Source organism: Ischnura elegans, chromosome 5 (genome assembly GCF_921293095.1).
Source record: "Ischnura elegans chromosome 5, ioIscEleg1.1, whole genome shotgun sequence".
Taxonomy (NCBI): Eukaryota; Metazoa; Arthropoda; class Insecta; order Odonata; family Coenagrionidae; genus Ischnura; species Ischnura elegans.
This window is the reverse complement of record NC_060250.1, coordinates 15,836,240-15,850,694: the sequence shown is the minus strand read 5'-3', so window position 1 is coordinate 15,850,694 and position 14,455 is coordinate 15,836,240. Positions and strand designations below refer to the sequence as shown.

The 14,455-nt window shown below is 36.7% G+C and overlaps 1 protein-coding gene across 4 annotated transcripts in view; it reads left to right on the top strand.

The window, feature by feature from the left end:
- The window catches only part of LOC124158528 (clustered mitochondria protein homolog), a 178,687-nt gene that overhangs the window by 141,599 nt on the left and 22,633 nt on the right, over positions 1 to 14,455 (top strand). For 3 of the 4 annotated variants that reach the window (XM_046533661.1, XM_046533663.1, XM_046533664.1), the window contains exons 2-8: positions 3,340 to 3,629; positions 6,937 to 7,098; positions 8,784 to 8,937; positions 9,340 to 9,470; positions 11,987 to 12,123; positions 12,887 to 13,116; positions 14,035 to 14,171. In XM_046533661.1, the coding sequence (XP_046389617.1) occupies positions 3,340 to 3,629; positions 6,937 to 7,098; positions 8,784 to 8,937; positions 9,340 to 9,470; positions 11,987 to 12,123; positions 12,887 to 13,116; positions 14,035 to 14,171 (1,241 nt within the window). The remainder of the gene's footprint in view (positions 1 to 3,339; positions 3,630 to 6,936; positions 7,099 to 8,783; positions 8,938 to 9,339; positions 9,471 to 11,986; positions 12,124 to 12,886; positions 13,117 to 14,034; positions 14,172 to 14,455) is intronic. The other variant, XM_046533662.1, reaches the window with a different exon arrangement.

The following is a 14,455-nucleotide window of genomic DNA, read 5'->3' as shown; positions in this document are numbered from 1 at the left end:
AATTATATTTTTTCTATTGTGTGCGAAATGTTGTCATTTTTAAAATGGCTGGGTGTGCGTAGAAATTTGTCAATGGTATCGATGTGATCAGGCTGTTTCCAGCGTTGTTGTTTTCTACGTCTTACCGAGAGTAACTTGTCCTCGTAACAGCATAAGAAGACTGGAGACTCAAACATTTTGAACAAGGAAGTGGTATTGGTTCCTTAGTAAAAGGTGCTCAGCATCTACGATGGAATTATTGGACCTCGAATCCTACTCATTTTCTTTGTGTTTTTTGCACACAAGGAATTTCTCTGGAGTGATGACGTTGAGACCCATTGATGAAAATTTGTTTTAGTATCAAGTATGTGATAGTGATGCTACCACGCATACCTGTATTATACCTACGAAAAAGAAGTGAAAAAGCTCTAAATAGTATTTTTTTTCTGATCTCATAATGAGAAATAATTGATCGTACATTTTTTTAAGGAATATCGCAAAATCAAAAATGTCGCGTCTAGAATTTTTTTTCAGAAATATGCGTTTTACTTTGTATGGAAACTTTCATTTCATTTTAGAATCATTTGGAATTCTCCTGCATCACGGACCAGGAGGTTTTTAATCTTTCGCGCTTGAGACCATTTCGGCTAATGACCCTCTTATGCCTTTCCCATACGGCGGAAAGTGACCACAGCGCGCTCCCCGGAGTGCGGTCGAATAAGTACGTTAGTAAAAATGTACGTACAAAAAATCAGTGCAGTGAAAAGGTAAACTATCCGACTGATGAAAATTCCGAGAAAAATTAAAGGTTTTTGGTCACCTAGTCTGACTGATTGACCCGCAGGTAGCTCTCTTTGGCGAAGGCGGAAGGAGTTCTAGTTTTTGTCTTCCAAAGCGCTTCAAGAGGTTAAAACCCGTTGTTGAAGCGTGTCGAGTTTATTGGAGGGGCGGGTACTCGGAAGAGCTTAGTCTAAAAATGGCCGCCTCTAAGAATATACAAGCGTTTCTTTGGCGCTCTTTCCACAGTGTGAGGTCTCCCGCTCATCCTCCAGCAGCCCATTCCCCCTCCGGCCACCCTCCCTAGAATCGTCTAATACATGCCACTGTGTCCGTCAATCCACCCCCTAGCCGAAGACGAACTTAATTCAATGATCCTCCACGACTTGAATATTCATGACATTGAAGACAACGCTGAGCCGATGAGGGCAAATGCAGCTTTTTCATCGATTGTCCCGTAAACATAATTTCGAGCGCATGTTGAGCGTGATAATTTATATAATTACCTAGTTTCATTTCTACTCTTTTGGACAGGAAAAGAAAATCGAAATTATGTACATCGTTTTCGTAATGGTTATTACTCCCGTAGAGAATCAAAATTCAGAGGTCGTATGCAGCCGACACCACTCGTTCCAGTTTTTCGTTGCTCACTGGTCTGTCTAATTATTTTGATGTATTACATCATTGGCATAGCTGCATTGAGTCAGGGGGACCGGTTAGAAAGACGCATCACTCAAACGCGACTCAAGGCTTAGAACGGATAAGAGGGGTATTTGGACTGCTTCTGAGTATCTTACCCTTGTTCAAGGTAATCTGTAATTTTTATGTCTCAGCATATATTTGCGAGCTACTGCACTCATTAGAACAAATTAAAAAAGCATTAAAATTAGCAGGTTGTCTACAAAAACTTAAAAAACCGGAAAAAATAAGATTAAACAGTAGAATCGGCTGAACGTGGCCATTGTATGTAAATAATAAACAGTTGATATGTGTAACCGTGGTTGAATAAATTGTTTTCTACTCGTTTCACCATGAATCTTCTTCTGTATACTTCGTGTTAGCCCGATTATAAACTATTCTGTGAATCCGTCGAAGAAAGCTGGTAATGCGTAATGCCTATGCACAGGGATAACAAATTGAAGCGTTTTATACATGAGCGTCGTAACATGCGAGGTACTTAATTCCATTCTTTTATAATACTTTTATTTCGTTTTCCTTATTGCTATTTCAATTTGTATAGCACTTAGTGAGTCGGAACTTGTTTTTAAAGTATACCGGGACTAGCCACGGTGATAACTTTTACGGGAGTCACCCGCAATGCACAATCGTGCGAAAGATCCACGAAAGTGTCCGGTAGTGTCCCCAAATATCCACAGGGAAGAATGACGCCTCGGTAGCTTAATTGGCTAAAGCACTCGACCGGAAATCGGGGGATCCGGGTTCGAATCCCGGTCAAGGCGAATGATTTTTTCTCTGTGGATCTTTCGCACAGTCGGAACTTACTTACTATGCATTAGGAAGCATTCCCCTTCCCTCCATGTTCATTATTTCATGATATTTGTAGTAATTCTTTGCCAGTTTCTAAAAGATTACCGTTGGCATTAGCATATTGTTGAGTTGTAAGTTAATGCTTTAACTCAAGGCCTCATTGACTTTTTAACCAAATTAACCCCTTCCCCTTCAATTTATTTTCTGAGTATTGTTCAACTATCTTGTATTTATTTTTCTGTGGTTCTTTTTAAATGGAATGGTCGGCAACGAAATAATATTATGTAGTTTGTAATCAACGTAAAACAGTGAAATTAATAGTGATTATTATTTCATGTTGTAAAGTATTTAGTGAAATACATCGAGAACACAGCTATCGCTACTCGCACAAAATCATTTTATTACGTGAAATGCATAACATTTCATGAAATATGAGTTGTTTATGTACATTATGGATGTTTCAACATTGTGAAACTATCTGAATATTTATATTGTTCCCCTAAGTAATGCTAAAATTATGAAAATCAGACGACGAACTACCCTCGTTGTTGCGAAGTTCATGACGAGATAGACTCGTCATTTCAGCACAAGGGGTTAATGATCAGCACTCATCAGTCATGCATAGATTTCTCTTGGGCAGGAATCAGCTGCCTGTTCATGCATCAAGGATTGAAGAAAATGGGAAGTCGCCTAGAACTAAGAGAAATAATAATTAAAACTAGATAAGCTAGGCACTTCATGCTTGCTTTGGTCCATTGGATGATGAATGCCATGCTCTGTCAAAATCAAGTTGATGGATGGCGTAGTGTGGCTGAACTGGCATGGAATGACCCTAAAAGGAGATGAATTACTTGCAAGCATAACTCGTATCTTGCTTTCAATAGTAGTGGTATCTTTCAAGCATTACAGAAATGCATGCTGTTGCATTAATGAGACGGAACTCGGAAGGCATCTTAAGTTGATTAAATGAAATGTTACGAGGCGATAGGACTGTGAAAATCTTGAACCAGTGCTTAGCCCTAGCCATGTGTATTGTTTGCCAGATCAAATGATAACGTGTTGCATGATCTTATTTCTTTAATTCTTTGATTGCAGAAGCCAGTGACACTGCCACTACTGTGGACATGAAGATGAAAGTGAGGAAGGAAGACACTGTGACCAAGAGCCTTGTCAATGGCGAGGAGAAGGAGAAGGGGGAAGCGGAGGTGGCTGTGATAACCAATGGAGTGAATGGAGAGGAGAGTGCGAAGGGAGAGAATGAGGCAGAGAAGGGTGCAGAGGAGCGTGGAAAGGAGGAGCAGGAGGTGGTCTTCATCCAGGACATGGGATTCACCGTCAAAATCGTGTCGCCGGGGACGGAGCCCTTTGACATACAGGTTTGGAAAGTAAAACGCTATTTTAACCAATAATGTTTCAATTACTTGAAAAATTACTTCTTTGAATTCTTAATGTTCTTGAAGTTATCTGCGTCTCATTGTTGAAGCAGAGCCAAAGTTTCTTCTTTCTTGTCTAAGAACTCCTCACCTCTAAGCCTAGAGAGCTGAGAGACATAGTTATTAGCCCGTTGGAGTTCTCCGACAATAAAGAAGGAAGGTCATTCTAGCATCAAGATGCTCCAAGGTAATTTTTTTTGCATCAAGATGCAGGTAATCTGAAGAACATTAAAAATTCATGTGTGTTTCATAGCAGTGATTGCCAAAATATATTTATTGCTCAAAATGATTGTACAGAATATTACGTACTGGTCAAATTACTTTTAGAAAAGTAAAATTGGAATAGTAAATTACTAAAGTTATTTTTATTAGTACTTTTATTGCTGTTGCTGGATTATTGGCCATCACTGATTAAAATATGTATTTCCAAGTTGACTTTAATGGAGCAAAATGAATGCCCTAAAAAATAAAAGCTTGTCATTTGTGTGGCCTTGTGAACCGATATTTTTATTGTTTATTCATATATTTCATAAAAATACCCTTTTTCTGTGTTTACCTCCATAGCATACTTCTTGAGTAGCTACTTGATTGCAAAAAATTGTTCTTAGGTCTTTCTTGGGAGAGGGTAGATGTTGTCCTACACTAATCCTATCCAATCTTTCGAAAGCTCTCGTCTTTCATTTCATTACTAGCTTCCTGATTTGGTAAAATTTCAGCTTGTGATAATGCTGTCACTTCTAATTGGTGACGACTTTTGGGGATATGTATTTGTTTTTTCCATACTCGATATTGTTTGAATGTGGCATTTTTACCATTTATTCAACAATTTTATCCATTATTCCTCAATTGTTGTCTTTACCATTTGGAATTTGACCTCTTCATTAGTTGTATTAACGGAAACGGTGGCCTATTTTCATAGGCTCTTATATGAATTAACTTTTCTTCTATTTGCCCTGTAGACAATTAGAAGAAAAGTTAATTCATCGTTGAGTGGAAAAATGTTATTGTCTCCTCTGTGGGAGCTCCCTGATTATGCCCTGTGGTCAGAATGCAAGTATTTTTTTAGCTTGTTGTTAATCTTTTTTTGTGACATCTTTTTGGCTCATGGCAGTTTTTTTAATATGGAGCCAAATTGAAAATTACTGAAGAATTATCGCCAAGGTCACTGAATTTTGAGCACAAAGATTCTCTGAGTGGGCATGATTTTGAAAATTATTGCCTGCCATTAGTGTTGATGTTGGTGGTTCATAAAAAAACCTAAGGGGACTAAGAAGTGCTGTGCCAGAGTCTCGTCTCGACGCTCGAATTTCATTTCTCAGCATTGTCGGGACGAGGCTAGGTGCGGCGAGAGTCTCGCCTGGGTCGAGGTCTTGACGAGATTTGAGAAGTCTCGCCCCTTCGAGATTTCTCGACACCCAAGGAGACTCCCAGGTATGGCGGAAATTTCCGATGAGTACCGCAATCAATTGAAGCCCGAATAGCCTTTTTTGAATTGATAATAGAGTTTACTAAGGTACCTTACAACTTTTACGGATATATTCACACCATAAAAATATTTTATTTAATGATTTACCCTCTTCATCCATTTATGTATGTTTGTGTATTATGCTAACAGAGTTCCCAGCAAGAGATTTTGGAATTTCTTTTTTAATTTTTTTTCCTGACCTCTACATTTAATGTTAAATTAGAATCTTGGAATGTAGGTCTTTAAATTGAAATGAAAATGAGCATACATATAATTTTGATACATCCACATAATAATGGGTTACATAAATGTTTCTCATTATAGGAATATAATAAAAAAGAGACTTTCAGTTGCAAATTAACAAAAAGAATATAATATAGTCTCATTCTATAGGATTTTTATATACCGTTTTGCAATGTTTATTTATGGTAACCAAGGGTCTCATGGTTACCTATCAATTTTGGTCAGTTAAATAATAGCAAATGCTTAAATTGTCACAGTCGATCTTCTATTACAACTGTTTTGGGTTTTGGTGAGATATACCATTCCTTTAAATAATCCTTTTGTTAAATTATTTTCAGTGTCTGAAATAAAGGACTAAAGTAGAAATTATATCATATATTTTGCGAGGACCTGGGAGTCTCGACGGGTGTCGAGAAATCTCAAAGGAGCGAGACTTCTCGAGTCTCATCAAGATTCTCAACCCAGGCGAGACTCTTGCCTCGCTTAGAGTCTCATCCCAGCAATGCCGAGAAATGAAAGTCTTGTCTCGACCATCGACTCACGGGTGGTCGAGAGTGTCGCACTGCCCTAGGACTAGTCACTTAGTGTATATAAGAGAAGTCAATACGTGTAGTTTCTTTCTATAGCCTCAACTTTACTAGGATACTTTTTATCAATGGAGATATGGTTTCTAGTTAAACTTATTTCAGAAAATTTACTTGTGTATTGATAATTTTAATTTGGTTACATATTTGCTGGTCCTGATGGTGTAGCTATAGCTAATGAAAAAACTGAAGATATTGTGTTACCCTATAGTTACTCATTTATAGGTGCTGATATTTGACTAAATTTGTTATTTTATTATATTTTGAATACAAACTGAAATTCATCTGACATAAAATCTCTTATAGGTCGTCACAAAGGTCCCCTTTGCACAATACAAGTTATATCCTGATTTAATCTTACAGAAGGTTCTCACCAATGAAAAAAAAAACTTGATATATTTTAGATTATCTAGTCAATTTCCACCATTTATTGGTTAACTTTCAATTGTATCTAGTTCCTGCGAGTATTAAAAACTCAATAACTGATGAATAAGAAACTATTCACTCTCCATCTTGCAGTATTTTGTGATAATGAAACTCCAATCACGAAACTCCCATAAGACAAAGTTTTCAATTCCTTGTCTGATCTTCCTTGGCTCCTTTGTCATTTTTAGTGCAATGTTTGACCTAGGATGCAACTTCCTGCCTTCTAACTTTTCTAAATCTATAACACTTTTTATCAACGAAACTTCATTTTTATGTTTTTATCTTATGCTTTGTTTCAATTTCATTGAAGTCAAGGCTGTAGAGAACGACTTGCTTTGAGTGGTGGAGTGGTTGTTTAAAGTTGCGTGCATGTTCATATTTTGCTGTCGATAGTATTTGGAATGAGTATGTCTAATTAATAAATCCATCAGATTTGCCTCTTCTTTCCTTCTTATGATACCCGACTGCCTGATATGTTATTCAACATTCACCTCTCTTGTTATTTATTTGTTATGATAATTTTTCGCTCGATGATTTACAGGTCTCCAGTATGGAACTTGTCCAAGAGATACATCAGCTCCTCATGGACCGAGAAGACACATGCCACAGGACATGTTTTTCTCTTCAGCTGGATGGCAATACCCTGGATAATTTTGCTGAGTTGAAGAACATTGAAGGCCTCAAAGAAGGATCTATTATTAAGGTACATTTGCGTGTATTGTATTACATTCATATCTTCTATAGCTCGTGAGCTAACATTGTGAGACCTCGAATTCAGTGCTAAAAACATTTATTAAAACTTGGTATATCCCTTACAAGTTTTAATTTGGTGAATCTCTACCACTCACATGTCATTCTCAAGGGAATTATTTTTGAGTTGGTGTCAATCCTTTCACAAGTACAGTGGAACCTCGTTAAAGCGAGTACGGGCTATAGCGACACCCCCGCTATTACGAGAGATAGCCGATGCACCGTCAATTGACCCTATAATAAGTGTGTTAAAGAATTCGTTTTTACGAGACCCTTTCGGTGTTGGCTCTCGCCATAGCGAGGGTTTTACCGCCGGAAGACTTTCATGAAGACTCCTTAACCTCTGTAATTGCTAGCGATCTGTTAGAAATGAAGTTAATGGAGTGCTCAGTCTCAAATTTATGTGGTTAACTGTCGTTCGATAAATATAATGATGACGAAACAATGCTTTGCATGATTTTTATTCAGTGCGGCGCTTATAAATTGTTTGAATAGTTAGTCGTTATTTGAGTAAGGAAATTTAGTGATGCAAAAAAACATCGCCTTTCGTCTGGATTTATGCTTACGTTTATCGGATAGATGTTTATCTGTCGCCGCACCACTCCTGTTCCGGTATATCTGTTCGCAACAGGTATATTGGCTATTATTTGCTCCACCTCCGGTAAAGCGACAATTCGCTATAGCGAGTGTTTATTAGTGCACCGTGGGGTGTCGTTATATCGAGGTTTCACTGTAGAAGGTAGATAAAAGCTAATAGCTCATACATGGTGGGGTTTCTTACTGAAGTCCTTCACATGACTGGACCGTACAACCAAAGTTTTACATACTGCTGGGTCCCTGCTACTCTTGCTTTGGTCGGGATAACCTCCTCTCCCTCTTACTGTTACCAATCCTGAAAAAAAATAAAACCACCGACCATGAATGTCTCGGTACACTTACTTCGTGGACATCGTGGTACCATTAATACCAGCTATAGTGTGAGATTAATAATTATGTTCAGTGCTGAAATTAAGTTCAGTATGTAATAATTGTACCTCATAGAGAAAAATTTCAAGGGGATTGAATAAACAATTTTATCATTGAGGGAGTCTTTCTAGTTTTGGGTTATGTTATCAAGGTTATTTTGGTTAACAATTCTGTAATCAAGGTAATACAGGAACCCTTTACAACCAGTACACTTCAGTGCTACTTGCTATCAAGGCTGTCATGTTATTGAGGGTCATGTAAGTGAGGTCCTACTGTATATCTATATAATCTATGTATAAAAATCGTATTCTCTCTCAGTACTTGTAGTTATATGTATGTATGTAATGCTTGATTAACATCTTATATGAGCTTCATTTTCCTTTCACAATTTGGGGTGAAAAAGTGTCTGCTTATTATTACTGTGGTTAAAATTAAAAGATGATGTTAAATCTTGATACCTTATGATCGGTAGTTTGAATGAATTAAGTCTCTAGGAGAATTGTAAAGGTATCTACTGGCCAATTTTCTCTATGTAAAGCATTTAAACTTGCTAATTGCTGTTATTAAATGCCCTTATTTTGCCAGCCCCTTGCTTTTGAAGTGCTACTAACTTGCATATTTTTCTGAAGTGACTCCTTGTGCTTTGACTTGTGTTATTTCTTATTATTATAGGTTGTAGAAGAACCTTACACAATGAGAGAGGCTCGCATTCATGTAAGGCACGTACGAGATTTGTTGAAATCTCTTGACCCTGGCGATGCCTATAATGGTGTTGATTGCAGCTCTTTAGCCTTCTTGAATGTTGTCACTCAGGGTGACATTTTAGGTAAGAATGGAAATAAATCGTTTGACAGTTATTCCACGATACAGTGGCATAACTATGGGGGGATGAGGGAATAGATCCCCCCCCAGACGCTTCAGAGAAATAATAAAAAAAAATTTAAACTATTGTCTAGTTTTGACATTTAGTAACTTCATCTGCTTACAGTTAAAGATAATTTATTAATTAATTAAAATGTGTTTCCAGGCATGTAATTTTTCAAAAAATATTCCCCGAATAGATTTTTGAATCTCACTGAATTTTTTTTGCCGTATGTGCTCTTCATTTTTTTTAGTGTAATACCTTCTCCTCTCTAAAAATTTTTGTAGTTGTATAGTCACAAATCATGGATAAATGTTTTTAAACAGTATAGAGTTCCTCATGTGGTCATTTTACTAAAATTTGCAGAAAAGAAGAAGAGTCGAGCAGAGAGTGTGGACTGCACTCCTCCAGACTACATAATGCCTGGCAATAAGGAGAGACCACTGCTGGCTCTTCAGCCACAAGCAAAGGAACAGAAGGCTCCTCTGTGCATAAAGGTAGGCCCAGTAGGTCAGTTTGTTGAGGTGATGCAGAGACTCCCCTGCTTACCTTATTTGAACAGCCCATAAATGGTGATTGGTTAAATCTATGATCCATCTATTTAATCAAATCTTCTAGTCCTTACCCCAGCAACACATTCCTGCTTAGTGCCCACTGCATCCTGAAATACAGTGAAACCCTCGTACAATACATTTTTCCACGATGAAATTTCATTAAGGAATTCACCAAGGAAAATTTCTCCTTGGGTAAGTTTTGTACCCAATTTCACACAGTGCTATAGATCTTCTCTGTGAGATGTTGTTTTGAGATTAACTATTGGAACAAATTTAGGAGTGCTGGTTGTAATTGGCTTTAAGTGGCTAAGAGCTCTTGGCATGGAATTAAATGGTGACATTGAGGAGCAATACTTAGAGGAGATACTGGAACCAAATTGGAAGATTTTGAAATTTGAGGAACAGTTGGAATTGATTCATACCAACAAAAGTATGGAGATAGATTGATAGGAGGAGGGTATTCACAATAAAGGTACTATCCTGAATTAGGTAACTGCAACATCCTTCGTGGAACTTTTTACACATTTGACTGAGTTCAATAATATTTACTTCAACTTGATCCATGAGTAAAGAAAATGTTGAACTGCCACTCTGAGTAACAAGACAGGCTTGGCAATTGTCCAAATTTGCTTCACTGAGTGACTCACTGCTGAGTAGAGTGGGGTAGGTTTCACTGTGCTTTAATACAGGCAGTCCCTGACTTTCGCTCACTATACATTCCTGAAAATGTGTACGAAAGTCGTTCCATTGAGTTCCTTACTAATTAGGTTCTTATGTTCCAAAAGAGCGAAATATACATTTTAAAACTTCACTTTTTACATGGATTTTATATTTATTAACTAATTTTCAATGATAAAATTCCTCACATTATGTAATTTCTTTCGAAAATATGCAGAAAATGTAAATAAAAGTTAAAAACAGAAACAGGAATTCCATTGGGTACAGAGTGAAACTTCCTCTCTTTGTTTAAGTTGACATTCTGCTTATAATGTCGACTATAACTACAAAGACATATCAAGAAGCATAACAAAACACAATTGTTGAACCCTCATTCTTGATATTTTTAAATTTTTACCTCAAAATTCCTTGGCGGGTGACATCTTGTCGCAGAGTAACTCATGATCACGTATCTTTGGCATGTTACTCTTAAAAGACAAAAGACATACACAATTCAGATGATATTTCATGCAGTATAATTCGTGAAGGTGTAAATGTGGTAAATGAATTGAACAGCATTCAAACAGAAAAACACAATTATAAAGAAGCACTTAATTTATTAAATTATTTGAAAGTTATTTGATGGTTTCTAGTCCACTTTTTTTTAAAATCTCTCCAAAGAAGGCAGATTTACAGCTTTCTTCTTCTCTAGATAAAGGAGCCTATATTAGGCAGTCTCTCTCTAGAAAAAATCACCTAGATTGGAATCAACACTGCCCTTGATCATGTGATACATTCGTATTGTGCACAAATACTGCCATATGAATCAGTTTAATGATTTGTGAATGAAAAACTTTGCTGTTTCTACAATTTGGAACTTTATTTTCCTGACTAGTTTCGATACACTGTATCATATTCATAGGACTAGCAGTACAAGTAGCGTCGCTGTGGGTTATATACCAAAAAGGGGGAAGGGTGGAAGGGGTGGGGAGGGGAAAGGAGTGGAGGGGGGCGGAGAGGAAAGGGAAATGAAGCGTACTTCCTTTCCCTTTCCTCCCGCCCCCCCTACGCGAAGCGCAACAATGTAGCGCTCTACAGACATCTCCTCCCCACCCCTTCCACTCTTCCCCCTTTATGGTATATAACCCACAACGACGCTACTTGTACTGCTAGCCCTATGAATATGATACAGTGTATCGAAACTAGTCAGGAAAATAAAGTTCCAAATTGTAGAAATAGCAAAGTTTTTCATTCGCAAATCAGTAAGATGGATTTCTACAACGTGAAGGCCTCTACTATTCAGTGCAATCAGTTTAATGTTGGGATGTGCAATAAACATCGCAGGAATGTCAAAAAATTACTTACAGGCAAGTGTTCAGAAGTCCTAATTTAGCGTAAAAAAAGTCAAGTAAAAGGAGTCGATTTGGAAAGTATGAAATTCGAGGGCTGCCTGTCATAGTTGATTATTTGAGAAAAATCTTGCTATGTAATTGTAACAAAAGTAAAAAGTGAAAAAGTACAACTGCTGCAATGAAATTAGTGTGTATGTCATGCATATTGTGTACTACATATTCATTGTTACGAATGTAAATCCAACATTTTTAACTTAGTGTTTTTATTCTAAGTTAAATCTCCCTGAATTGATGCCTTGTTATAATTTCTGCTGTGATCTTTTTATCAAAGATCCTATTACGAATGAGAAGTAACCTTTTGTTTATCTTTTGCAACGATACATAAAAGAGACCACTTGGCAAGGGAAAATTTTTGAATCGTCACCTGATAAATTTCCTTTGCATTTCTAGGTGCTAACGACTTCTGGTTGGAACCCTCCACCTGGGCATCGGAAAATGAGGGGAGACCTGATGTACTTACATGTGGTGACACTAGAAGAGAAGCACTACCACATCACTGCATGTTCCAGAGGTTTTTTTGTAAATCAGTGAGTTGCCTTTGCACTTAAACTATCTAATCTTGAAATTAAATATGCAGCCAACGTGGAACCAAGAATTTATCATGCTCTTTTCCCTTTAACCTAATGACTGAATGTTGGCTGGCTATTTGTATCAGTTACGTCCTGAACTTACATATTCAGCTTACCATTCAGTTTATGCACTGAGGACCAGTTAATACTGACTTTTAATTTTTCTGTGAATATAAAGAGAATTCACTTAGTGTTATTCAAAATCAATTTTATTGCATTTTGAGCTTGTTTGACAAACAGGTTTAATTTGGCTTTGGTCCTGTGGAAATGTTGGCTTGGAAAATTCTCTTGATCAAAATTGTTTACTTAGTTGAAAATAAAATATTTTTCTGCTGCTAGATGAATATTATCTAACTTCCATTCCTTTTTATGCATGGGTGGTTGGTTAAACCTTTTGAAGGCACATATTGTGCTTGCAGAAGTACATACTATGTTTTATTTTGACAAAGCTTCTGGTTTAAATTAATATCAATTTTGGTCAATTGTTAAAACATGATGTAGGTAGTTTATGTTCGCTCTGTTCAAATTTTTTCTACCGTTTCTGTTTTTTCTCTTTTCTTATCATAGTGTTTGCAATCCTCATTGTTAATATTAGTGTGATAGCCTTTAGGGATGTCCTACTTGGTCTACTACCACTAACATGGGTGGAAAGATAATGTTTGATGTGATTTGGAGTGCACAATATGATTTTGGTCTTGATTGTACTTTTAACTTTACCCAGGTCATCAGAAGAGGAGTTCAACCCCAAACCTTCTACGCCCAGTCATCTCTGCCATTCTCTCATTGAGCTTCTCTGCCAAATTTCCCCTGCGTTCAAGAGAAACTTTGCCTTCCTTCAGAAGAAACGCACGATGCGCCACCCGTTTGAGAGGGTAGCCACTCCATACCAAGTTTATGCCTGGTGTGCTCCATTGATTGATCACACAGTGGATTCAATTAGGGCCGAAGACAGTGAGTTTATTTTATTTTATAGTTTCCTTTCTTTAATGTGATTACTAATTTTCTTTTGGACTTCAAAAGCGTATCGTTTTATTGTTGGGTTGTTTTAGTTGTATACTTGGAAATATCTTTTATGTATGATTTATCAATAAATTGCAGATATTATTTAAAACCAGCTGTTTTGTTGTTCCATTCATATCAGCATTCTCTAAGAGCAAAATGCCATTCATTTATGTATTGTAATTATATCATGATTACTTTTGATCTGAGGCATTAACTGTGGACTAGGATCTATTTAAATGGTAGTTTTTATGTTTGTGATTATTATTATCTCATGCTACATTTTAAACATAATTTGTTGGTTTAGAATAAGGAGGAGAAGTTAATTGGTTAACTGTTAATTATTATGTATACCTTGTTGCATCCACATTTTATTATTGATGTTTTCTTCAAGTTTTACCCATTGAGACGTCTTCATGTAAGGCAAATTTATGAATGCCATGCTTGGGTGTTTTTTGATTTGCTAATTTATATACTTTTTTACGTTGCATTTTATTTTATATCCATGAAAGTGGGTTTTAAGGAAAAAATTCTGGTCATAACTTTTGATGGAAACTCATTTAATTTTATTTGTATTTATCTGTTGATTCCCAGCTCAAGAGTGGCCATTGTTTAGTGAAAATTGGAATAGCAAATGACATATTTCAGTTATAAACTTGGGATGTATGACTAATTTTCCTAAATTGGCCATGGATAAAAATTTACATGAACCTGAAATTAAGGCAAATTTGCTGTTTCTTATAATAAAGATTTTTCTTGTGTCATTTAAATGAACTTTCAATCAATTGCTTTTTTTATCAATCTTGAAATATACTTTCTATACTTTAATTTTTATGTTAACTAATGGATTCACTTGCACTTTAATTGTAGCATTCTCTTCCAAACTTGGATATGAGGAGCATATACCTGGACAGACAAGGGACTGGAATGAAGAACTGCAAACAACCAGGGAATTACCACATAAAAATCTTCCTGAGAGGTTATTGCGAGAAAGAGCCATTTTTAAGGTTTGTAGACAAGGCTTCTTTATGCTTGCCAATCATTGTGAGGGAAAAATGCCCTTGAACATCTGGTGGACTTGATCTCATTGATGAGCCCCTGCCATCTATCCCCCTGAGTAGAGCACACTGATTCATTGATTGAAGCATTCGTGCAAACCACTTTTCCGTATCTGTGATCACACAGTCATCGATATGTGGTTTTCGAAATCAGGCATTACATGGAGCATTAATAATAAGAGTTCAACCATGTTATCGCCACTAAAAAAATTGCGAACTGGTGAAGAAAGCTC